The sequence below is a fragment of the Sminthopsis crassicaudata genome, chromosome 4 (genome assembly GCF_048593235.1).
Source record: "Sminthopsis crassicaudata isolate SCR6 chromosome 4, ASM4859323v1, whole genome shotgun sequence".
Classification (NCBI taxonomy): domain Eukaryota; kingdom Metazoa; phylum Chordata; class Mammalia; order Dasyuromorphia; family Dasyuridae; genus Sminthopsis; species Sminthopsis crassicaudata.
The window spans coordinates 376495889-376521803 of record NC_133620.1 but is presented as its reverse complement, the minus strand read 5'-3'; the positions used below and the strand labels follow the sequence as shown (position 1 = coordinate 376521803).

General features: G+C 35.6%; 2 protein-coding genes across 11 annotated transcripts in view; one reads left to right on the top strand and one right to left on the bottom strand.

The window, feature by feature from the left end:
• LOC141539447 (olfactory receptor 6N1) overlaps positions 1 to 25915 on the top strand; it is a 248797-nt gene that overhangs the window by 36076 nt on the left and 186806 nt on the right. Inside the window, exons 1-3 of one of the 8 annotated variants that reach the window (XM_074262258.1) lie at positions 6216 to 8193; positions 9055 to 9168; positions 10293 to 10333. The exons of 2 other annotated variants lie outside the window; for them this stretch is intronic. In XM_074262258.1, coding sequence (XP_074118359.1) covers positions 9135 to 9168; positions 10293 to 10333 — 75 coding nt within the window. In that variant the 5' untranslated portion in view covers positions 6216 to 8193; positions 9055 to 9134. Of the gene's footprint in view, positions 1 to 6215; positions 8194 to 9054; positions 10334 to 25915 lie in introns of those variants that run through there. 5 more of the 8 variants (XM_074262256.1, XM_074262257.1, XM_074262260.1 and 2 more) reach the window with 5 other exon arrangements.
• Positions 10166 to 25915, bottom strand: part of LOC141539446 (interferon-inducible protein AIM2-like) — a 57148-nt gene continuing 41398 nt past the window's right edge. For 2 of the 3 annotated variants that reach the window (XM_074262252.1, XM_074262253.1), the window contains 4 exons: positions 25337 to 25405; positions 20317 to 20721; positions 15746 to 15934; positions 10166 to 10302 (listed from right to left, as the gene is read on the bottom strand). In XM_074262252.1, the coding sequence (XP_074118353.1) occupies positions 10246 to 10302; positions 15746 to 15934; positions 20317 to 20721; positions 25337 to 25405 (720 nt within the window). In that variant the 3' untranslated portion in view covers positions 10166 to 10245. The remainder of the gene's footprint in view (positions 10303 to 15745; positions 15935 to 20316; positions 20722 to 25336; positions 25406 to 25915) is intronic. The other variant, XM_074262255.1, reaches the window with a different exon arrangement.

Sequence of the window (25915 nt, the reverse complement as noted above, 5' to 3'; positions counted from 1 at the left end):
GAACCTAGATAATTAATTTCCAGATCCCTGAGAATTGCTCCTGGTTAGTTTTATATTGACTTGTTCTGCCTAATAAAAATAATAATGACACATTTATTTACCTATTGGCTTAAGGTTTACCAAAAGCTTTCTCTTTTAGCTGTTAGCTGTTTCTTCTCTAGAAGTATGCCTAGATGTTACCTACTCAAGGAAGGTAGAGTTTTTTTGTGAGCTTTGCAAAAACAAAACAAAACAAAACAAAAAAATGTAAAGTTCGATCATCTCTCGGTTGTAATCCTTCTCTGGGAGGAGGTTTCTTTTCTGTATAATCTTTTCCTCTATGAGCAGGTTTCTTGGGAGGCTTCTGGAGACTCCAGCCAGCCTCTTCTTCTTCCTGAATCCTGGCTCTGAATCTCCTCCAGCTCTTGTCCTTCCCCAGTCCAGACTGCTCTCCAGGCTCACTGTTCCCTCTTTTTATCCTCCCAGAGAATGGGTGTGGGATAATGCAAGGGCTTCTAGGAAGAAGTACTCCAACCAATGAGCTTGCTCCTCTTAGAATCTGAGCCAGAGAACTGTCAAGTCAACCTTAGTTCTCACCTTGTAATTGTCCAGACAACCTGAATTCTCACCTTGTCATTGTCCAGACAACCTGAGTTCTCACCCAGTAATCCTAACAAAAAACCCAAATCTTCTAAACAAATGTTACCTTACTCTGGAATTCTCATACGAGTTTGAAGAGGATGTATCAAGAATTTGAAGCAAGGCTATGAGACATATTTTCCATTTTGATTAAAATTCTTCATGGTCTACAGTTAGGTTTCTTTTATGTTCTGGATATAGGTAGGAAGAAGGGCAGGGGGGATGGGGAGAAAGTAGATTTTTTTGAACTAGGTAAAAGAGGAGATTCTTTGCCTCCATTGCTACCTAGTCAATCACTGAATAGATGTCACCTCATGTAAAACAAAGACCTATTGAAAGCTTAGCCTAAAAAGGCTGAGGTATCCCACTTCATCCAAGATCATTTCTAGTCATCCTGATCTATATCTGGCCACTGGACCCAGATGTTTCTGGAGTGGAAAGGGAGGCAGGTAACCTTCCACAGTCTTCCCTCACTTAAATCCAATTGATTTGCATGTCATGGCATTACCTCCCTGATGGCATGGTTTTCTTCAAGAACAAAGGACAAAAATAAACAATAAAACATACTTACTGACATAGCTGGTTTACTTTCCTTGGAAAAAGTCCTCAAAAACTGAAATACTCTATCAGCCTTCCATAACCAGTCACTGATTCTGACATAATCTAATCTAGTTAGGAAATTCTTAAGGACTATTCTAAATTCCTCCCACTTCATTTTGTTTTTTGAACTCAGTTGAATCCCTCCCCTTTTTTATGGAAGGAAAAAAGGTCTTGATGTCCTTTAAAAGTACCCACTATGTACTTCATTGGTTACTGGGAACACATTGGATGGAAGGTACTATCCACTGAAGGCTGTGTATTCTCACTAAAACACACAGAACTCAACACTTGGCAAGATCTCATAGATCACCAAACCTTCTCCTTTTATTTGAAAGAAGATAATATTTATTAAATGCACAGGGTCTGGCACATAGTAGGTAGTTAAATATTTAGTCCCTTTCCCTTTCTCCCTTTCTCCCTTCCTTATTTCTTCCCATTCTCCCATTCTCCCTTCCTTCTTTCCTTGAATAGGAAAACAAAGACTCAGATTTGCCTAATCAATATTAACTACAAAATAAATTCTTATGAATCATCAAGAGTGAAATTTTCCAGCTTAAAAATAGCACCTCATTTTCTTTCCTAAATATTCCCTAAACCCCTCTCTCCACATTCATATGACCTTGTATTTTAAGCCTTTGCATAGACAGTAACATTAGAATCGACTGTGTAACATGGGAGACACTGGCACAGGAGTGCCCAATATGGTATGCCCTCATCAGAGAAGGTGCTGTGTGCTTTATGAGCAAAATAGAATTGAAATAGCCCAAAGCAAACACAAACTAAGAAAAAAATAGCTACCCCAAATATGCATATGGACTAATTGTGTCCAACCTGTGGCAGAACATTCTGAGTTCATATTGGTCTGAGCAGCCACAGTTGAACACACTGTAACTCGATTCTAACATAATGATGTCATTTTTGGTCCTCTTTGAAAACAAGGAACAACAATTATTTTTATCTTTGTTTCATGGAATTCTTAGTTTCTTTCAAAACAGCTTAGGTGCCATGAGACTTTGATGATCACCTAAGTTCCTAATGCTCTCTGCCTCTTGAGATTACTTTGTATTACCCAGTATATACTTTGTACTTAGATGTGTCCATATTGTATTCTATTCTCCCCACCTCAGTATCCTTAAGGCAAGCATTGCCTCATTTTTACTTTTGTACTTCTAACCTTTAGCACCATGCTTTATGAATTGTAGGTCCTTAAAAATGATTATCAAATTAAATTGAGCACCTTTTTAAAAAGTATTATTTAAAAGGGCCCTTTAGGCCCTGGCAGCTGTTATCTTAATTCTCTCTAGTCCCATGTCTACTATAGGTTCATAGAGAATGGAATTAAGGAAGGAACTATGTATCTGCCTAAATCTCTTCCCTTCCAACCCCAAATTTCCAAGTCTTATATGCTTAAACCCTAACTTTAGAAACATTCAAATGACAGAGGCAGCATGCCATTTATGATTTGCACTCTCATATCATAGGATACTCACTAGGATTCCTAATAACAATGGAGATACACATTATTTTACTTTCTCCTTTAGGGTGCTCAACAGTAGTAGACAGTTGGGAGTCCATTTGTCCTACCATAATTTGATATAGATGTCACAGAATTTTTTTTTTTAACTTAAGGTTTGGATAACTTCTATGGGACTTATTTGGAAGCTAAAATGCAATAACCTGGGTATATTACCATGGTGGTCACATATCCTTGGGAAAGTGCCTAAAGGACAGTGTGGACTTCTGGGAGAGAAGTCAAATATCTAAGATAGCTCGAAGAGTGGTAATGACCAAGTGTTCTTACTATGCTTGTGATCTTGAGAACCATGAATAGTAAATGAAGAATGAGGACAGATGGCTATTCTGCTGTTCCCTTTGGCTCAGAGCTGTGAACAAGGTTGTTTTCTCAGACTTTGAGGCAAGGATCACTGAGCAGCCACTTCTGACAAAGAAAGACATACAGGCTTCTTAGACAAGGAGACATTCTGGTTTAGGAAAGGAAGAGAGAAATCCAGAGAGGATTGAATTAGACAAAAGACCAAAGCCTTGGGAAGTAAGTTGAGTCAGGAGGCCAAGAATAGGTTGCTGGGGCTTTCTTGGCCAGGATTCTTCTAGAAGTACATCAGCTATGGCCCTAGCTCAGCCCCAAGCCCAAGGTAGGCACTCCATGGGAAATCACTTAATTAATTAATTCATACAAGCATGCATGCATAACACAAATTAAATATCTACAGTGTTCAGAGCACTGTGTTAAGTGATGAGAGAGATGCAAAATTTAGTTAAGACAGGCCAGGTGATATTTTTTTGGAAAGGAACAGTATCAGGAATAAGATAAATAGCAGATAATCCCAAATCAGTTTTATTTGTTTTGAGAGTGTGTTGTATGATTTCTTCCCCTCCCCTCAGAGATTTCTCTCTCTAATTATGTTTTGCTTAGGCTAATATTGAAATGAGTTTGCATTCCCTGAGTACACACACCCACGGATGGTGTAGAGAGGTGGCCTAGATACATACTTGGCAGCTGAGGGGGTAAATCAACCTGGGATTATACATTTGCTATGGATAATCCAAATGGACTAGTGAGACTCATTGCAGAAAAGGTAATAGTTTCCATTGTACTGACTACAGTATATGGAGTTCCCTTGAATGACAGTGGGTGTGCTCTCATCCTCCTTAGCTTAAAGTTTATTTCATTTCCTATGACACATTCATATATAAACAATTCCATTCCCTTGCCTTCATCATGCCTCTTAATAGTGTGTACCTCCATCCTCATTCCTTATCTTAGCAACTAGTTGCCAGTTTTTTTAGCTCTTTATTTTGAGGACTCATCCCCTCTTCATAATCCAGTTCAGGAATTTCTTACCTGGGACTGGATGAACTTGATCTTAAAAAAGATACCTTGATAACCATATTTCAATATATTTCAATAATTATATTTCATTATGTTTCCTTTATAATCTTCAATCTTTTTTGTGCTTTTAAAAACACTATTCTGAAATAGGGTTAATTCATCAGACAGCCAAAGAGGTAGATGATTCAGAATCTAGATAATGATGTAGGCCCTATCCAAACCTATATCTGTCAGTATTTCATAGCCCTCTTTTAATCTCAGATCTGTCCTTACCATGGCCTGGCCATAACTGTCTCTAGCAGTTAAAGTCCTATGACATGTAGCCATCCATTCAGCAATATCTTCCTCCATTCCTGAAAATACTTTCTGTTCAGTCTCATCTTGGACTTTTAGAATGTCACAATCAAAAGCGAGTTTATCATCTAGATCTTGACTTCTTAAATTTGTGGCTCTCAACCCTATGTGGAATCACATAACTGAATGTGGAGGTCATGAAATTATAATTTATTATCAGTGAATCTTTGATTTGTATACCTATTTTATATTCCTATGTACCTGGGTCACCTAAAAACTTCTCAGATGAAAAGAGGTCATGAGTGGAAAAAGTATAAGGAGTCCTGATCTAGATCATTAACAATCCAATATCTTCCTTCTAGAGATGAGGACACTGAGGTACATTGAATAGAAGTTATTTGCCCAAAGTAAAAGTTATACTGTTCTCCCTTTAGTCTAGGAATTCTTAATGGGGTGTGTGTGTGTGTGTGTGTGTGTGTGTGTGTGTGTGTGTGTCTGTGTGTGTATCTGTGTGTGTGTGTGTGTGTGTGTATGTGATGGATTTCTGGCATTTAAGTGAACTCTGTGGACTTCTCAGAATAATGAAATAAAATGCAAAAGATTATTTGAATTGTTATAAAAATATGATTTTTTTTTTAAAGCAAGTTCACGGTCCCTAAATCAAGAATTCTGCTTTTGCCCATTTCATGTCAAGGTGAATTATCTTTTGGTTTATGTTTTCTTCCTTCTCTTACCTGTAATTTCCATTTTGTCATACATTCTACCTCCTCTTTTTAGTCTAACATGGACCATCTCCCAACTCAAGGAGCATTTCTCTACACCCCCCCTTCTGGGCAGCTAGGTGCCCCAGAGCATAAAGAACCAGGCTTAGAGTCAGGAAGACTCACGTATTTTCCTGAGTTCAAATATCACCTCAAACACTTACTAGTATATGGCCCTGAACAAGTGACTTTAACTCTGTTTGCCTTAGTTTTCTCATCTTTAAAATGGACAGGAGAAGGAAATGACAAACCATACCAGGATTTTCTACAAGAAAACTTTCAAATGGCATCATGAAGAGTTGGACATGACTGCAATAACTGAGCAATGAAACAAGATACCTTTTCATTGTCAGTCTTGGGACTTTGTGCCACCCCTCTAAAATCCAACACTGCACTGATAATAAGATCTTAATTCCTCAGGGCAGCTAGGTGGTGCAGTGTATAGAGCATCAGCTCTGAAGTCAGGAGGACCTGAGTTCAAATGTGGCTCTCAGACACTTAACACTTCTTAGTGACCCAGGGCAAGTCACTTAATCTCAATTGCCTGAAGGAAAAATAAAGATCTCAATTCTTTGCATGTTCTATTCCATGAAAATATTTATCACAGTGTGATATAATAACAAGAATGTTGAATTTGGAGTTAGGAAGCTTGAGTTTGAATTCTGACTTTGATACCTATGGCATGCTATGTGATTATGGGGACAAGTCATTTAGGCTCTCTGAGCCTCAATTTCCTTATTTATAAATAGAAATAATTATACTTGTATTGCATATGTCATTCTGCTATGCTGCTATGCAGAAAGTGTTTTGTAAACCTAAGAGTGTTATATAAATGAGTTATTTTCTTTAGGGACATGGTAAGCTAAAGCAAAAAGAAAGACAAATAACTAAAAGGATACATTTTTGTCTTGACACTTTATGCTCATGGCCAACCATACCTCTTTGGTTAGGACCCCTTGGATATCTTAATCTGCTCTTTCCACAACTGACTAACTTTCAGTGAGAAGTTTTTAACTTTAATGTTTGCTAATGACAATTAGCAAATTTTTCTAATGACAATGGATAAAGATATATATATATATATATATATATATATATATATATATATATATATATATATATATATATATATATATATATAGGGTAGGCTCTGTTCTAATTTAGTTGATACAATAAAGTAATATAGTCCATAGGTTCCCACATGTAAATATCCACACAGATGCATAAATTATATGCTTTATTTCTATTTCTTGTTTTTCTGATCTTATTTTACATTCTCCCATGTGATAGAATGATATGGCATGGAACGGCAAAAAGTGTTTTAGAAAATAGAGAGTAGAGTTCAGATCTTGACTCAGACATGTACTAGTATTATTTGAATCTAGGGGAGGGGGATGAAGGAAATTCACATTTATATAGTGCCTACTCTGTGCCAGAAACTGTGCTAAAACTTTTATGAATATCTCATTTGAACCAAACACATGTCAAACATATTTGTCAGGTAACATTGTGTATTATGGCTAAGTCATTTAAATTCTCAAACCCTTAATTTCTTTACTTATACAATGAGAATAATATCTGCATTTCTTGACTCTATGGGATGTGGGGAAAGCACTTTGCAAATGTTAAAGCACTATTTATCTATTTATGTCTTAGGGAAAAGTAATAGCCAAAGAGTAATTTATGAGAAGTAAGAGGTTATATCTTCTTCCTAATCCCCTGTGGGGATTTGGAAGTCTTTTTGAATGAGGAATATGGAAGGAAGATCTTGGCAGAATAGACAAAGAAATCTGAAGAGAGGTAGATTTCTTAACCATCCATTTCCCAAATAAAATCCCATTCAATTGCCACTGCTTTTATCTCTTTGGTCAGTAATGGTCTCCATCTCCCCCCTACTCAACCCACCCACTTTACCTTGGACCTTGTGCAGTTCTTAATTTTGTACTTCTCTAAAGCATTTCTCATGCAATGGTGTTTATTCTTATTTATATAGATATTGTACTTATGGTAGGCAGGACAGATGGGAAGAGGCCTTGGAACTCAGAGCATAGAGGATGGTAGCCAAAAATCAAATGTGCTTTTAAGCTGCATTAAGAGGGGCATGGTGCCCAGAACAAGGAAGGTGGTAGTCCTGTCATATTTTGTCCGCATCTGACCAAACATTTTATCTTGTGTTCAATTCTGGGCAGCACAGTTTCAGGATACTGATAAACTAGAGAATTTAATGATGATGGTGATTAGGTAGTGAGGGGATTGGAGATTGTGCAATATGAAGGCTGATTTATAAAACTACATATGGATAAGACGTAAAGAGGTCATGACAGCTGTCTTCAAGAACTTGAAGGGATAAACTGGGCAGAGGAATCAATCTTATTCTTGGCCCCAGATGAAGTAGGATTGATGGGTGGAAGCTGCACAAAGGTAAATTTCAGCTTGACATACAGTGTAAAATGTTTCTCAAATTGCTATCCATAACAACTCTTCCCTTGAAGTTTTTTTAAGTGGAAAGTGGGATGTAGCAGAGGAGATTTTCATTTAAGTAGAGATCAGATAACTTTGTTGATATTTTTGCTTCCTTCTTACTCTGAATATTTGTGAAGTCATGAATTTGGTATGATGGAAGTCCTAGGAGTCTGAGTTAGGAAAGGCAAAGATGAAAGAAATTTAATAAAGGCCAAGCACTTTGGAGTAGTGGTCCAAAGGGATAACCCTCTCCTGGAGTTTAAAGCAATCAGTGGTTTTAAAAATGATGTCTAAACACCTCTATCAAGTGTCCTCAACTTAATCTACAATGTACTGTCAATGTTTGTAGTTCTGCTTTTGTTACTGTTGTTACTGTTATTAATATCTTTGTAAAGTTGATAAAAATCAGATGTCACTTTCTTATGTTCTTTCAAAAACAGTACCAGTCTTCCCATTACAGTAGTGTAGCTGAGAGAAGTTGGAGGTATTTCAAGGGGGAGAAGCACTTGACTTAGAATCAGTCATTTAATTCACAGGTTGTTGTTGTGTGTCCTTTGTTCTTGAAGATGACATGACTTCAGGGAGGTGATACCATGACATGAAAAGGTATGGAATTTAAGTGAGAGACGGGTGTGCAAAGTCACCAATCTCATTTTCTCCTCCAGAGTCATTTGTTTCCAGTGGTCAAATAGAGATCAAGACAACTGGAGATGGTCCAGGATGCAGTGGGAAACGTTGTTTTTTTTAAGCTAAGGTCTTCAATAGGTATCAGTTTGACTGAGGCAACACCCACTCAATGACTAACTTAGTTAACAATTGAGGTAGAGAATGGCTTCTTTTATCTAGTAAAAAAAAAAATCCAGTCTAGAAACACTCAAGGATTTCTGATTAAACAGAACTATTTGCTATGTAAATTCATTCTGAGTCAATCAGGGCCTAAATAATAAAATTGTCACAAGGAAGGCACCCTATAAAACTTAAAATAATATGTACATAGAAATTATGATTTTAGGTTGTCTTGAAGGTTTTTCATACTACAGAAAAAATCCACCAACCCAAACTGTTTTAGTACTTTCTCTATTTAAGTGAGAATCCCTATTTTATCTGAAAGCTTGCCTCCAATTCCCAAGTCTCTTTTGCATTCATTTCCAAATCCCAACCATCAAGGTTTAAGACATTAATTGACATATTACCAAGAGTAGCTGGGAAGCAAAACAGATACTAGAGTTTGGAGCAAGGCTCCAGGAATCTGAATCTTCCAGAAGGAGTCTGTTATAGAAATCCTGATCCCACTCTTGTCATGTCAAGCCTGAAATGGCAGGTTTGCTACTCTGTGACTTTGGACAGATCCTTATCAGTAAAGTGATCTGGCTTCTGAGTTCCTTTTTAGTGTTAAAAATGCCATTCTAAGTTTTTTGTTTGGTGCATGTTTCTCAAATGGATTGCTGTTCTTCTTGTGCCATCTAGTAAATGGGACTGCCTAAGGGCATTCTCTTGGACTTCTGTACAGAATCTGATACATGAAAACTGAAGGATGACTGTAGAAGATGAGTAGCTCTTGGGACCAAGATGAAAGTCTCTGTAGGTAACATATCCTTTTAGAATTACAACTTATAAAGTGATTACCTCACAACTTAGTGATATGTGTCTGTTTCTTCCTCTATGAAATGTGATACTGTAACAATACCTCCCTCATTGGGTGATTGTGTGGCTCAAATGAGATGTCTGTAAAGTATTTTGAAAACCTCAAAGCATTATGTAAACATCAATTGTTATTGTTATTAAGCTTAAATAAAGGGTGAGCAGGTTGATGAGAGGACTGAACACCATGTAGTGTGAGGATTGGTTAACAAAACTACAGGTGTTTAGCTTGCAGAAGGCTTCCTCTTCCTCCATTTCAGAAAAGAAAAATGATATTTGAATGAAAAAATTTCACTTTGTCTTCTTTATTGTTTATTATTTGGTAACAAAAGTTTTCCCTGTTCATAGATTTGAAAGGTAAATTTTTCTTTGCTTCTCTAGTTTGTTCATGATGTTACTTATTATATCTGTAATGTGTCCATTTGGAACTTATATTGATTATGCTATAATAAATGAAACATTTCCAAGAAACCTGGGAAGATTTATGTGAACTGATACAGAAGAAAATGGAAAGAACTAAGAGGATTATTTATACAATAACAACATCTAGAGATCAATAACTTTGAAAGATTTAACAGCTCTGCACAAGACAATGACCAACCACACTTACATAATACTCATGATGAAGGATGCTACCTACCTACTAAAGGTGATAGACTTAAGATACAGAATGAGACATATATTTTTTGGACATGATCAAAGTGTAAATTTATTTTGATTGACTGCATATTTGTGACAAGGCATTACCCTGGGGAAGGGGAGAGAAGATGGAAGGCAGAGAAAATAAATGTTTGCCAATTTAAAAAATTAATTAAAAGAAAACTTATGACATTGAAAGTGATGTAACTTATCCAAATCACAGAACTAAGTACTGGAGGCAGGATCAAGCTGGAACCCTACCTCATGTTTTGCACTCAGATTGTTATTTTTATAGTATTGAGTTCTTAGGTTCGTAGCTGTTGCATATGATACCATCAGAAAGGTCCAGTTGACAGAGAGGGGACAATATCAGGACTATCAATTTGTTCTCTCTTGAGTTATCTTTCTAATTTTTTTTTTTTTAGCCTTGATGACCTGTAAGGAGAAAGAGAAAAACATCCATCTGGTGAGTGTCAAAAGATTAACATTTTAAATCAGAAGATTGTGTTTCTAATCTGACTCTAATCCTTTATACATGAAAGGTCTTTGGCAAGACACCTAATATCTCAGTACCTCTATCTCTCCATTTGTAAAATGATGGAGTTGGACCTCTAAGATTACTTCTAAATCTAAATCTATAGTTTGAGACACAGGTAGTGCTAAGCCCCCATCTTTCTTTTCTGGTGCTTTTTAAAACATTCTTTTCTTTGCCTACTTAAATATCTTACTGTCCTTTTATTTCTCTTCCCTGATTAGAGGCCTGGAATAATGTATCCTGCTATTTAGATTTGATACACATGAAGAGAGGTGCCTTTAAAAGGTATTAGGGGACATAAATAGACAAATAGAGGAAGTTGGTAGAACTAATGCTTAGATTTTGAAGAAAAAGTTCTTAATTGAATTATTAAAGTTGAGAGAAAGGAAAGCAGGACCTTATCTGGTCATAAGCAATGGAATGGATCTAACCATGCTAAGATTTACAGCTGGGAGGATTCTAAATGCTCTATAGATCAAAGATACAGAGATAGAAAAAAAAAAAAAAAACCAAATCTCAGATGCCATTTTATTTAGCTCTCCCACTATAGGAGATGAAAAAACAAGCTCAAGAAAGTTCAGTCTGTTAGTCAGTTACTGCTTATTAAATACTAGGCACAATGCCAATGTAGAAAGGCAAAGCATATTCTAACACAGTAGATGACTCGCATAAATTGCATAACTAGCATATACAGTCTAAGTGGAAGGTAGTCTCGGAAGAAGGACTTAGTGGTATGTGTGTGTGTGTGTGTGTGTGTGTGTGTGTGTAGGAAAGGATGGGGAAAGTTTCCTATAGAAACTGGACTTTGTGATGAATCTCACAAAATGCCAAGAAAGCCAAGAGAGAGAGAGAGAGAATAATCCAGGTATGGAAATTAGCCAGTGTAAGGGAACAGAATCAAGAGATGGAACATTCCACAAGGAAAAAAAAAACAGCAAGAAGGATCATGATTGATGCTGGATTGTGGGTGAAAATGTAAAAAGAATGGAAAGCTAGGACAAACTCAGGCTATAAAGAATTAAAAACTAAACAGAATTCTATTAGATCTTGGAAGTAATAGAGAACCACTGAGGCTTCTTAATGGGTTGGGGATACAACATTAACAAACTTACATTTTAGGAAAATTGCTTTGCCATTTGTGGGACAGATAGATTAGGGGAAGGAGAGATAAAGTAAGGAAACTATTGAAATTATTAGGAGGGTACTGAAATGGTCTAGGTGAAAGGTGATGTGGGAATACTAGGAAAGTGTGAATGGAGAGAAAACATACACTAGATTTGCTGTAAAGCTAGATAAAAACAAGACTTGCAAAAGATTAGATATGTAGAGTGAGAGCAAATGAAGAGTCAAATATGATTATTATTTCTCTACCTATCCCCTAGTTGTCAGGGCAGATAAGGTAGGGAAATTAACCATGAGCTGGATAACTAGCTTTCACTAAGGTTGCAAGAGAAGATGGTGGTGATTAAATAGTAATTGGAAAGATATAAAGAAAGGAAGGTTTTAGGGGAAAAGATGAATTCTATTTTGGGACATGTTGTTTGAGATGTCTAAGGAATATGTAGATTGAGGTATCAAAGAGGTGACTGGTAAATTATAATGATCTAAGAAAAAAGGGTAGGATTTGGTATCTAATTCTAAGAATTTTCTTCATAGAGACAAGGCTATCAAATTTAGCAGAAAGGTCACTTTTAACTAGAGAGAGCAATTTCAGTTGTAGTTTTTATTAAATGAGTTTATATTCATTTATTATTCAGTGCATGATAATTTCTAAAATGAAATCATACTGGGATTTGTGCAATAGGATTTCAGGGAGTTTTTGGTAACTTTTAGTTATTAACTAAAAACCCAGATTGCTGAATGTTTATTATTGAATGGGAGGAAAAGAAGCAGAGGCGGATACTATAGGTAGCTTCCTGAAAGGGTTTAGTTATGAAGAAGATAAAAGATGTAGAACAACTGTGGAATTAAATAAAGGTTGTTTTTGCTTTCTTGTTGATGGGTACTATGGGATTAGATAGGGAGAGGTTTAAGGTTAGGAACAGAATAGGATGATGAAGGAGTAATCTTTTCTTGGAGTTGAGAGGGTGAGGTAGAGGGAAATGCCGTGGGAGGCTTGAGAAAGAATGAAAAGTTTTAGCCTAAATAATATGGTGAAAAGTATTAAAAGGAATTGCTGTAGCGAGTGCCCACTTGAGATCATTTAAAATGAATTTGCAATATGAACAATTTGTATGTTTTCATGATTTTCGGAAGCATATGAGTAAGACCAAAGGGGGCATAGTGGAAATAATCCAAGGTTTAGGTTTGGTAAGACATTTCCATTAATAAAGCAAAAGACAATGGATTTACATGTTAAGGATAGTATAGAGTTGGACTGATTCATCATGGGGTAAAATAGGAAAGGGAAAAGTGCATAGCCAAAGAAGAGATGATGGCTTGAGATAGAACTGAATGGCAGAGGGATTAGAAATCACAGTGAGAATAAAAATCAGGGTTGGGAGTCACAAGGCAGAGGGAAAGATGAAATGAAAAAGATTGTGATCAAATAAAGGAATTTTGGAGTTCATGAATATAGAAGTAGCTAGATAGCTAGATCAAGAGTATCACTATATGTGTATAATTGAGGTGATGTACAGAAAAGTCATGAATTGAGTATATTGACAAACTGGAATCTTTCTATCTCTATATCTATCTCTTTATCTCTCTATCTATCCTCTAGTTATCAGGGCAGATAAAGTAGGGAAATTAACCATGAGCTGGATAACTAGCTTTCTGTAAGGGAAGAAAGAAAATATTCTGAGGGTTGGTAGATAACAATAATTAGAATCATGATTTGTTGATAAATTTGGATTACAGAGATGGAAAGGTTACTAAGTAGTACTAGTAGGGGAAAAGTCTGGAAATGGCATTAGGAAGTGAGAGGATTAGTGATTTGTAGTCTCATGACTACTGAATCAGGGAATATGAGTGAAAGTGTAACTGGAAAAGGTAGCCAGGGATGCAACATCTACATGAGGGAGACAGGTCTTAGAAAATAGATAGGGAGAAAGAAAAGTTTAAGATGAAAACTAGTTTCAACGTGATGAAACATATTCCAGAGAGCATAATGGAAGGAATAGATAACTGGAGTGGAATTTAGTGGGGCTAGGTTGAGGAATATGGGAGTTAGGAAATGGGTTGTTGGGGTAAGTGAAAGAGGTTTATACAACAACCAGAAATTCAAAAATTACTGGAATTGGGAAGAATATGAGGGAGTGAAGGCATGTTAACCAATGAAGAATGAGTTTAAGCAGTGAATCATAACTGGAGAAGGATTTGTTGAGGGAAGGAGGAGATTGTACTGTTTAATGTCCTTCCTTGAGGTCCCACATTATGGCAAGTGGTGATGTCCTATTTTGTGAGAGGCTTAGGAAAGTGACCTCACAAGAGGCAGGAGCAGAATAAGTTATGATCTGGGTTGTCTGGTCAAGAACTGGTAGCTTAAAGTAGATCTGGCTTTGGAATGTCTTCTGGGGCCCTAGAGAAGCTAGATGTATTAATTGACATAGGATTGCTGGGAAATCTCTGAATCAAAGAGTCCAGAAATAAATGACATGGATGGGGGCTGAAGTAGGTTTTCCTGAGTAAGATCCTATCAGAGTGATTATCTCAAGGTTACATAAGAATAAGTGTCAGACTGATACATTGTTGGTGGAATTGTGAATACATCCAGCCATTCTGGAGAGCAATTTGGAACTATGCTCAAAAAGTTATCAAACTGTGCACACCCTTTGACCCAGCAGTGTTACTACTGAGCTTATATCCCAAAGAGATTTTAAAGAAGAGAAAGGGACCTGTATGTGCAAGAATGTTTGTGGCAGCCCTCTTTGTAGTGGCCAGAAACTGGGAACTGAGTGGATGCCCATCAATTGGAGAATGGCTGAATAAATTGTGGTGCATGCATATTATGGAATATTATTGTTCTGTAAGAAATGACCAGCAGAATGATTTCAGAAAGGTCTGGAGAGACTCACATGAACTGATACTGAGTGAAATGAGCAGGGCCAGAAGATCATTATATACTTCAACAACAATACTCTATGATGACCAATTCTGATGGACATGGCACTCTTCAACAATGAGATGAACCAAATCAGTTCCAATATAGTAGTAATCAACTGAACCAGCTACACCCAAGGAAAGAACTCTGGGAAATGACTATGAACCCACAACATAGAATTCCCAATCCCTCTATTTTTGTCCGCCTGCATTTTTGATTTCCTTCACAGGCTAATTGTACACTAATTCAAACTCCAATTCTTTTTGTACAGCAATATAACTGTTTGGACATGTATACATATATTGTATTTAACTTATACTTTAACATATTTAACATGTATTGGTCAACCTGCCATCTGGGGGAAGGGGTGGGGGGATCAGGAGAAAAGTTGGAACAAATGTTTTGCAATTGTCAATGCAAAGCTGAAAAATTGCCTATGCATATATCTTGTAAATAAAAAGCTATAATAATTTAAAAAAAGAATAAGTGCCAGAGACAGGATTTGAATCCAGGTTTTCTATATTGTCAGTGCTCTTATCATTGTAATATGATACTATTGTTCTACAAATGAGGAAACAGGACCCAGAGAAATCACATCACGTGGCCAAAGGTCATATCACGCATTAAGTAACAGAACTGGGATTTGAATCCAGGTTTTCTCACTTCTGATCCTATACTATTTCCCTGAATGTCCAGAATGCTTATGTATCTTATTAATGTTCATAGAGGTCCATAGCTTAGTGTCTTTAAATAGAGGAATAAGAACATACAGGAAGAAATCTCTCTCTCTTTCTCTCTCTTTCTCTCTCTCTCTCTCTCTCTCTCTCTCTCTCTCTCTCTCTCTCTCTCTCTCTCTCTCTCTCTCTCTCTCTCTCTCTCTCTCTCTCTCTCTCTCTCTCTCTCTCTCTCTCTCTCTCTCTCTCTCTCTCTCTGTGTGTGTGTGTGTGTGTGTGTCTGTAAGAGAGAGAAAGAGGTGGGGTAGAAGGGAAGGGAAGGAGAAATGGAAGGGGAAGGGGAGAAATAAATAGAAGGAAAAGAGGAGAGGAAAGGAGGGAGAAGAGAGAAGAAAGAGGAGAGAGATTGATTATATTACTGCCTACAACCTCTTTCAAGTATGGACAGAATTTCATCAACAATCTATGTCTTCTTATAGTAGGATAGAGGATATTCCTAAGAGTCATTGCTTAGAACAGGACACCATCTGCTGGATAGATTGTCTAATAACACCAATTTAATTTTTTCCAAAGCAAATACATTTCTAACCCTCTTAGAAAGTGTATGTCCTCCCACATAGCTCCTACCTGGATGCAACTATGAGTTACAGATTTCAGTTGCATTTCATTCCTAAAACTGCTATACTCAAAGCAGGTAAGCCGAAGTTTGTCTCCATTCTCACTCTTTATTTTGGCCCACTTGCCAAATACCACTACTTTAATTCTTCCTGTGTTGTCCTTCACTTCAAAGAATGTAAAATTCTCTTTCTCGATTTTCTGCAAAAGAAAATCAACATTCCATCTTGCTTAATATCATTTTTGTATTCCGGTCATCACATTGGGAGGGGGTAGACATAGGAGGGGAAACTTGAAGGTGAATGTCTATTTACTTGAAACATTATAAACTACATATAGATTGATGATTTCAGGTACAGAAAGTAAATACAGAATTCAGTTTTGTCTCGCTTAAAATACATTTTAGAGATGCTTAGTTCCAAATTCTTTTGCTTAATCAGGCAAGTCCATCTCTCATCCCTCCTCTAAAATCTCTCTTTCCTTGTCAACCTTCTCAGGTTTTCTCTAGTTCCCTACATATTCCCAAGTCTTCTGGTCACAGATCACCAATATCTGATATTATAAAAAAAATATAAGTCCTATCCTGAATCAAGTAGAATATCATTCTAAGTCTGGTTCATATAAGTCTCTGACTCAGCAGAGTCTTTCTAACAAGTACTTAGTAATCACTCCATACTGTTTTATTCAATTACAAATATTTAACATCTTGTACAAACCACTTAAAATTTTTGAGCTTCAGTTTCTTCATCTGTAAAATGACAATAATAGTCCCAGTTGTTATGAGCATCAAATGAAATAATGTTTGTTAGATAACTAAAATTAATTAAAGGTCCTTTAATTAATTAAAGGGATATGCCAGGTATAGTGCTAAGCACTGAGGATACAAGGAACTCACAGTTTAATACATGAAACAACATGCAAACATTTATATGGAAATAATATGTGGACAAGATAAATTAAAGATGATCAACAGAAGAAAGGCACTGGTATTAAGAAGGGTTTGAGAAAGGCTTCTTGGAGAAGGAAGAATTTTAGTTGGACCCTAAAGAACCAGTTTAGACAGTTAAGTAAAGAAGGGAGAAAGTCCAGGTACTGAGGTCATCCAGTGAAAAATATCTAGAATAGGGAAATATAGCATGGTATGTTTGAGAAATAGCATTCAGTGTCATAGAATCCAAGAGTATGTGAGTGGGGTAGGTGGGATGGATGGTCAGATTATAAAGGCTTTGAAAGTCAAATGAAAGTTGTTTGATTGTTATATAGGGTTATATAGTTACTAAGTATTAAGTGTCTAAGTCTGGATTTGAACTTAGATTCTCCTGACTCCTGACTCTATCTACTGTGCCATCTAGCTGCTCCCAAATAGAAGATTTTATATTTTATATTGAAGTTGATAGAAAGCTACTGAATATGGGAGAAGGGGAATGATATAGTCAAGCCTGCACTTTAGGAAACCCAATTTGAGTTGAGAAGAAGATACATTAGAATACAGAGGCTTGAGACAGGGAGACCAAACAGCAGATATTTTAATACTCCAGGTGGGAGGTGGTGAGGATATGGGCTAGGCCAGTGGCAGTGGCAGTGGCAGAGGAGAGAAGCAGGCAGTATATGAGGAATGTAATAAAGGTTGAATTGACAGGATTTAGTAACAGATTGAATATGGAGAGTGAAGATGGTGATGCTCTCAAAAAATGATAGGAAAACTAAAAAGATAGGAAATAATGAGTTTAGCTTTGCACATGTTGATTTTAAGATGTCTATGTGACATCCACTTTGAGATGTCCAGTAGGCAGTTGGAAGTATGAGACTATACATTAGAAGAGAGGCTACAAAGCGTTTTATGATGTTTTATAGTAAAGACCTCATATATATAGGACCCATCACACTCTTGATGTACCCTGAACCAGATTAAATATCACAGGGAAATATTTAACAAAAGAAATAAAAATACAGTAGAATATATATAATTTTAATATATAACTATCCAAGTCAGTATAATCCAAGTCAAGGATTTTTATGTGTGGTTTAGTAACACCTATTTCTATTTGAGATTGATACCATTGTTTTAAAGTGCTACATAAGTGTTAATCAATATAGTTATTATTAATAGTGATTGTAGTTAACTTTGCTAAGTGACAGAAGGAGCTTGCAATCTATTAGGGGACTGGAGCACATACACAGATAACCATAATGCAAAATATAAAATACTTCTATATTATCCATTCACTCACTCTCTTCCACACAATCTCTAATTCTTTGCCCTTCCTCTTTCTGTATTGGAGGGTTTGTTTTTTTTAAACTCTTTATTTATCTGGGCATGTGCTTTTCAGTACAATCATCCTAGTTGTTTGCTTATCAACCATAAATATTTAACAATATCTATATAAGCACAGGTATTTTACACACAAAGTTAGCATGCTGTCTATAGAGGTATCCCAGAAAACAAACACAATTGAGTATGGGTAGGTATATTGGTGTGTGTATGCATGTGTGTATCTGTGTGTGTGCATGTGTGTGTGTATGTGTGTGTGTGTGTAAATTTTCTTTATTACCTACCAGCATTTAAGAAAAAGAAATTTAAAAATTAAACTACTTGAAACGTAATATAGTATGCTCCTATAAGTAGTGGATTTAACCTCACTGAAGGTCTTTAAAGAAATTACCAGTGATTGAGAAGGAAGTATTTTAGCTAGGGGTAGACTAGATACCCTTTGAAGTCCTTTCTAAATTTAAGATATTGTGATTCTATGACAGTTGGAAGTTGTTGGCAATTAGCAGCATGTAAGAGATGGACTTGAATGTGAAGACCAATCCAATAATTAGTCATGTGATTTTGAGAATGCATAATTTTTGTGTTTACTTTCTTTCTGTATTTATTGTCTTCAAGATGCAAGGCTTGAATTAAATTATTATTATTTTTTTACAAAAAGACAGAAAAGAAAAATAAAAACCAAACCAAACCAAAACATCGTCATGTACCCAATAGAATATCAGGAAGGATTCAAAATATATAACAATAAATTTCCAATTCAAGAAAATTTCCCTCACTGCTTCCCCCAAGTAGGCTACAGTTAAGCATAGATATATTTATGTATATATATACATATATGTATACACATATACACACATATATACACACATATTCATACCCACCTACAGACCCACTTACATGTACATATATCTATATACACACATACACAGTCCTACATGAATACATATCCAGATATAAACAGATATATATACATAGAAATACATACACACATATTCATATGGCTGACATATAATGTAGATTTCTCTTTTATTTGAATCTTTAAGTTAGACTTTGAGATCAATAATTACTAGACCTACATTTTTTCTAATTCCACATTTGATTCTTGTTATAATAGTTCTGTATATCTCTTATTTCCTATCCCTGCTAACTCTTCTATTGGATTAAATGATTTCTAAAGTCCTTTTCATTTCAAAACTTTTCCAGTTCCTAATCAATTTAAAGGTCTTCTATTAAATAAGTCCAAAGAGATCACAACTTTATATAGGTTTAGAACTATTGATGATTTGTCCAGCTAACTATTGAATCTAGTCTGATTCTGGGAAAGCCTTTTATCTATTTCCTGTCCTAGCTTTTATAGTTAGTACATGCAAAGAGATATTGCCTTAGAGACCATTATTCAAAGTGAAATAAAAATCATTTGATATTGATAAGGCTGGGCATACAGATGTAAAAATCATCCAAAAAGTGTGAGCTTAGTGAATGAAAGTTGAGTGTATTTACTCCTTTGCCAGCTAGATCACAGTGGGTAGAAATACTTCTCTCAGATCACAAAATGATGTTTCCCAATGTATTTCTTTTGTAATAATTTGTATAGAAACATTTTGGAATAGAAAAGATGCTGCACATTTATTTTGTTCATCCTTTTATATAATCTAGCAAAAACTGGCCTTCTCTTTTCCTCACTTATAATGCTCTCTCTCCCCTCTACCTGCCTTTCTGCTGATTGTTTCTCATGCCAGGAATAAATTTCTTTCTCATTTCTGCCTTAGAAGACACAACTCAAGTACTACCTTCTAAGTGAAAGGTTTCCTGATTCCCTTAAGTGCCAGTGTCCTCCCTTTCAAACTATCTTTCATTTTATTGATTTTATAATTTTTTGAGTATTTATTTTCTTTATATTTATTCTATGTGCATTTATACTTAAATCCCTCAGTGTAAACTCCTGGTTAAAGTAAATGTTTCACTTGTTACATTTGTATCCCACCACCCAACATAATACTTGGCAACATAGCATTCAATAAATATTTGCTGATTCATTGACTGATTGATCTAGACCTTTGATCCTAAACTATCTTAAGCAGACCTTCAAATCTGTCCTTCAAGGTTTGCAGGGACTGCCACCAAAGGTTTACATAGCAATATGTGCTGACTATAATGGTATATCCAATTCATGCAGTATGTGTACCTCTGTTGGGAGCACCATTACTTAAAGTTTACTCAGTTGGCAATGCATTTTTAAGGAGTCTTGTATTTTGGCTTGAAGTTTACAGAACAATTTTTTTTTTCCCTCTATAAAACAGTGTGAACTTACCTTATGGATCTCATAAACACCATCCACAAAGCTTCCTGGTTTTAGTTTTTCAAGCATTTGGATCTTTGTGGTTTTAGCTGCTTTTCTGATGATGTTTTGGGGTACTGTAATTTCTTTGTTAGTAGTCATATCTTCTATTCTGGAACATTTATTTATTTCTAGGAAACCTCTGTTCCAATAAGCTTTTGAGATTTCGATAACCTTATTTTTCTTGAATTGTTCCTTGATATTCATGTTGAGAACCTTTACCCGGATAAATTCATGCTCATTTGCCACAATGGCATGAAACATTTCTTTCTTTCCTTCTTGGGTATCATATTCAAATGTCTTCTTCACTTTGAGCACCATTACTACCATGGGCATTTTCTGGAGACCATCTTCTCTTTCAGCTTCTGGTTGTGTTTTCTGATTAGGGTGAAAGAAATCAGAGTAAAAAACATGAATAATCAAATAAGGTTAGAGGGAGAGGTCTCAGTCACTTTGTTAAATATTTTTTTAAAAAACAGTATCCATAGAACATGAGATAATTGGAATGAGATTATGTGAAACAAGAAAGATTAGGGGATCAGAATTATTTACCTTCAACGCCAAAGATGCTAGATGTGTGTGTGTGTGTGTGTGTGTGTGTGTGTGTATGATAAATATGACATCATTGCCAAGTAGATGTCACAACCGCTTGAAAATATGGACAGATAATGCTATTTATTTTATGATTCTCTTTAATCCTGAGTATGGAGGACAGAAAAAAGTTTTCCTTCACTTATCTTCATCTCATTTCTCCCCTTCATGTGAAAAATCATGTTTCTTGAAAGAAATGGAGACAAGCCATCAACTGATGACAGAAATGACAAGAGGAGCTGAGGTTGCCTGTTTTTCTCCATCTTGTCTCATTGCAAATGACATGTCCTTTGGAGTAGAATAGACTTAATTCAGCACTTTAAGGTTTTGGGATTTCCTCGAGGTAATTATTCTTTTTGCTAACAGAGATCACAATTTCTGTGTCTTAGTAGATGGTCTTAGTTTTCTAAGAAGAAAAAGTATTATCATCTGTCAATGAACTTTTCTGAGCTGAATAGGCAATTCCTTGGATAATAGATAATACTTTGCAGGATCTGTGCTCCAAGATTTCCTTTTAAAAAGAAACTACTAGAATCCACTGAGATAATCTGTGAGAAACTTCATACTTCATGGAGAAGATATTAAAAGCAAATTGAGTAGCCAATTTCATATCAGAAGGACCTATGTTCAAATTCCTTCATTTCCTAGTTGTGTGGCCCATTGTGAGCCTCAGTTTCCTTTTCTATAAAATAGATTAATATCTTTAGAATTTCTCCTATGGAGTTATGAAAATTCAATGAGACAATGTAAGTAAATAACTTGAACTTTAAATTGCCATATAAATGTCCATCATTATTCATGCATCTCTTTGAGATTTGTAAATGATTTTATTTTCATTATATTGTTTGAGGCATTGATGTGGTATAGTTGGATGTGTTGAATGTGGGCAAAGCAACTCCTGTAAGTGTGACTGATTGATTATTGAACTTCTAGAGAGGCATAGGATTACCCTATCTACAATGAGGACCTTATCAAGAAATGAAATAGTTACCACCTTTGAAAAATTTAGAAGAAAGTGACGAAAACTATATAAGAAATACAATATATGCAAATCTGCCTTTAAGAGCTCTCTCTAGAACATTGTGCATTGAGACTATTGTCCCAGAAGATCAGGATTTGATCCTCTTTCCTCTTCCAGTACTTCAAAAATTTGAGCAGCAGGTCAGATAAAATCATGACAGTACTTCCACCCTTTTGTGCTGAGAAAAGACTGAGGCTCTCATGGGTACAACATTTCACATTAAGGTCCTGTCACTCAGGGGTTGTCTAATATGGGCCCTAAGACAGCTGTTTTCCTTTCAGAAGAATAAAAGTAAACTTGCACCCCCTTCAGAGGCCGACCATCAAATAGAATGAGAAAGTAGGAGTAACTGGCTTGCTCTTTAGCATAAAAGGCACTTGACTTTCTTTGAATTTTGCCTTTGATCTGCCTTTTCTTCTACTGTTAACTATCTGTTTTAACCTAGATCTGAAATAGATCTCTTGTCCTCAAGATAATTTGCTTATCTGAGTCCTTCCACCCATTGATTATTTTATAAGAATAAGTCCTTTGTGGAGGGCTGGAGGATGAACTACTGAACTCCCAAAGCTTTCCTTTATAAGATGGTTGGACCTGGACATTCCTTGCTACCTTTCCTTCTGCAATTCAGCTTGTTTTGAATTTCAAGGGAAATGAAGGACTGAGATCAGATTCCCTGGGTTTCTCCCCCTCTCCTCTCATTCCCTACCCCCTCAATCTTAGCTTCCTTTTGTCTTCCCCCTTTAGATTCTAAGTTCCTTGAGGGCAGGATTTATCTTTTTCTTAATTGTTTCCCCAGCACTTAGTTTAGGGTCTGGCTTATGATAAGTGTTTAATTTATTTCTATTGAGTTGAATTAAATTTTCTCCAACTTTTCATACTATTTTATCTCTGCTAATTTGATATTAGCCTTTTATCTTTCCTCGAGTAGAATAATGCAATTTTAGTAAAGCATTGAACAAGTTCTTTTATGCTATTCTTAAGGAGAAAATAGAGATGAAGGCAAAAACTTCCTAATAAAAGTTATCCCTATGTGGAAACAGCTGTGCCAGTGAATTCTTTTTCATTAGAGGACTTTAAACAAAATTTGTGTTTTTCCCACAGACATGGGATCACAGATTTAGGTCATTTAGAAGTCCCCACTATCTACAAATGATGAACCTGAGAACCATTTAGGTGACTTATTCAGGTCCTTAGACTTGAGGTAGGGATTGGGCAATATGGCCTCTAAGATCCGTTCTCTCTCTGAATATCTTGTGGTTTTTGTGTAGTTAAAATGAATGTGAAAGACAGGGAAATGGAATAATAATTTATTAAGTGGCTATTATGTTCCAGATATTGTGCTAAATATTTTTTCAAAAAATTTCATTTGATCCTCACAAAAACTCAGATCTTTTTGACCCCAGGTCTAGCATGAAAGTCAATATAATAGGGCAATATTTCTTGAAAGAGAGAAAAATCCACCAAAAAAAGTAACTTTGATCTGAGATACTGTGCTTAGAGAAATCTGGACCCTCAGGTCTCAGGGTCTTGGAAATCATTGATCTCTCAGTGAATCATACTCACCAAAGCATTTCTACCATTGTCAAAGCTTCTTACCTTCTGCACACATATGACCAATGTGTTGATTTGTTCTGTTAAACCATATTTATCTCTTATAAAGAAGAGTTCTAATTTGATGAAGGAGAAATTGTTGGTGGAAAGATATAAAGTTTTTTTTTTTGTTTTTTTTAAAGGTAAGAGCATCAATAAGAATCAAAATCAAACTCTCTAGCCTCTAGTTTACAGACTCTACTATTTTCTCTTCATAAGAACTTGGGAAATTTCCCTTTTCCAGTCCTGTAGTATCTTTCCATTTCTCCTTAAAATAGCTTGGTAATCATAACTAGAAGTTTTTTTGTTTGTTTGTTTGTTTGTTTGTTTTTGTTTTTTTCTGTGGCTTGAATACGTAGTTCTTCTGACTCTGGTAAGAGGATCTCCTCAAAGGCAGCTATCTGCTAGTGTATTTTGATTTTCATCTCTCAGTCATTTCAGTTTAGCTACTTGCTGGTTTGTTTTGATTTTCATCTCATAGGATTGGGTCATGCTTTTTTACTTGCTTTTTTTCCTTCATATACTTCTTTTGGGAAAAAAAAAATCTCTGTTGGTCAATGAATTGGCTATGTATTTATATTATTCTCTAGAAAAATTTCCCCTTTCATTTTCAATTAAATTAAATTCAATAGATACTTTAAGTATCTACCATGGGCAAAGCACTGTGTTATATTTTAAACTTTTGCCAAAAAATCCAAATAATTTTGTTTACCAAATATCATCACTTTAAGCAGTTATTAATTTCCTAAATTTGCATTTGTCCTCTGAAGTCCTTACTTTTGGAGCTGAGTAGAGAGGAATTAATCAGGAGTGCAATGATCAAGTTCCTTCCAACTACACCTTCACTTGACAGCATTGATGATAGTAACATTTAAATGCTGCTGAGATCTAAAATTTCTTGACCAGACTGAATTTCATTTGGAGATATACAGATTTTTGCAGTTGGTTGGTCATTTCAGATATATCTGCCTCTTCATGACCCCATTTGAGGTTTTCTTGGTAAAGATACTAGAGTGGTTTGCCATTTCGTTTTTTAGCTCATTTTACAGATGAGGAAACTGAGGCAAGAAGGGTTAAATTGTCTAGGGCCGTACATATAGTACATGCCTGAGGTGATATTCTTGGCTCTAGACCTGCTGCTCTATCCATATAGCCACCTATATATCTATATATATATATCTATATATATATTTATATATATAGATATATATATATATTAACTCATATTTTGTACGTATATTTATATATGCAGATACATATATGCATTTCTATACACACAAACATATGCATATGTAAATTTGTATTGCACACATACATGTGTATATATTTATGTATATGATGTTCATGTGTATTCATGCATGTCTGTATATGTGTGATGGTACACTGTGATTCCTAAGCTTTTTTGGACTTCATACCATCTTTAAGACTGTCCTCACTGTATTATAGTCAGAAAATAGGTAAAGTAAAAGAAAGGATTGGCTCACATATGTTGTATGTAACTTGAAGAGGCCTTTGAAAACACAAACCTATTTAAGAATACTTGTTTGTTTTATTCAAAGGGCTTTAGACAGGACAATGGATGAGATGATCTCTTGAAGTTTCAATAGAGTGTTATGAAAGGAAAGTGGATATAAAGAAAATGTAGGAAGTTCAAGCCTTGGTTAAGGATGGATTGTTGAGATGAGGTAAATATGATGGGAAATGGAAAGTGCTTCTGTTTTGTACCTCTAATAGACTCTGAAATAGACTCTCACTAAAGGGGAAAAAAAATACTACAAACATTTATTATACCTGGAGGGATTCCTGGGATGTCTTTCTTTTTTTTATCTCTGGTTCCTCTTCAATTGGTGCTTTATTTTTCTGGAAAAAAAAAAAAAGTTTGTTGTGACTAGTGGTGGTGTGGTATGGGATAACCATAAAATCTTAGATTTAGACTTGGAAGACATCTTAGAGGCCATCAAGTCCAATTAGAGTCATTGAGGAAAGAGAGATGGTCAGGATGCCAGAAAATTATTGCCCATAGATCATCAGTTTAAAAGGTCATATAGTCCATCTCTCTGATTTCAGGGGGTTGCATTATAGGAAATATCATTAGTGAAAAGAAGAAGCTTTGAGTTGATGAGTGATAGAATTAGTAATAATACTCTATCATCTCTTTCTCTCCTCCCTTCAACATCCTTGTTTCTCAGTCCTTCTATTGTCTTTTATCTCAATATTGACAGGTTAATGAAAGAAAAAAACCCACTATGTATTAATTAGAGAAATGCAAATTAAAATAATTCTTAAGTGCCATATCATGCCTATCATATCGGATAAAATGATAGGAAAAAATAATGATAAATGTTTGAGGGGATGTGAGAAAACTGGAAT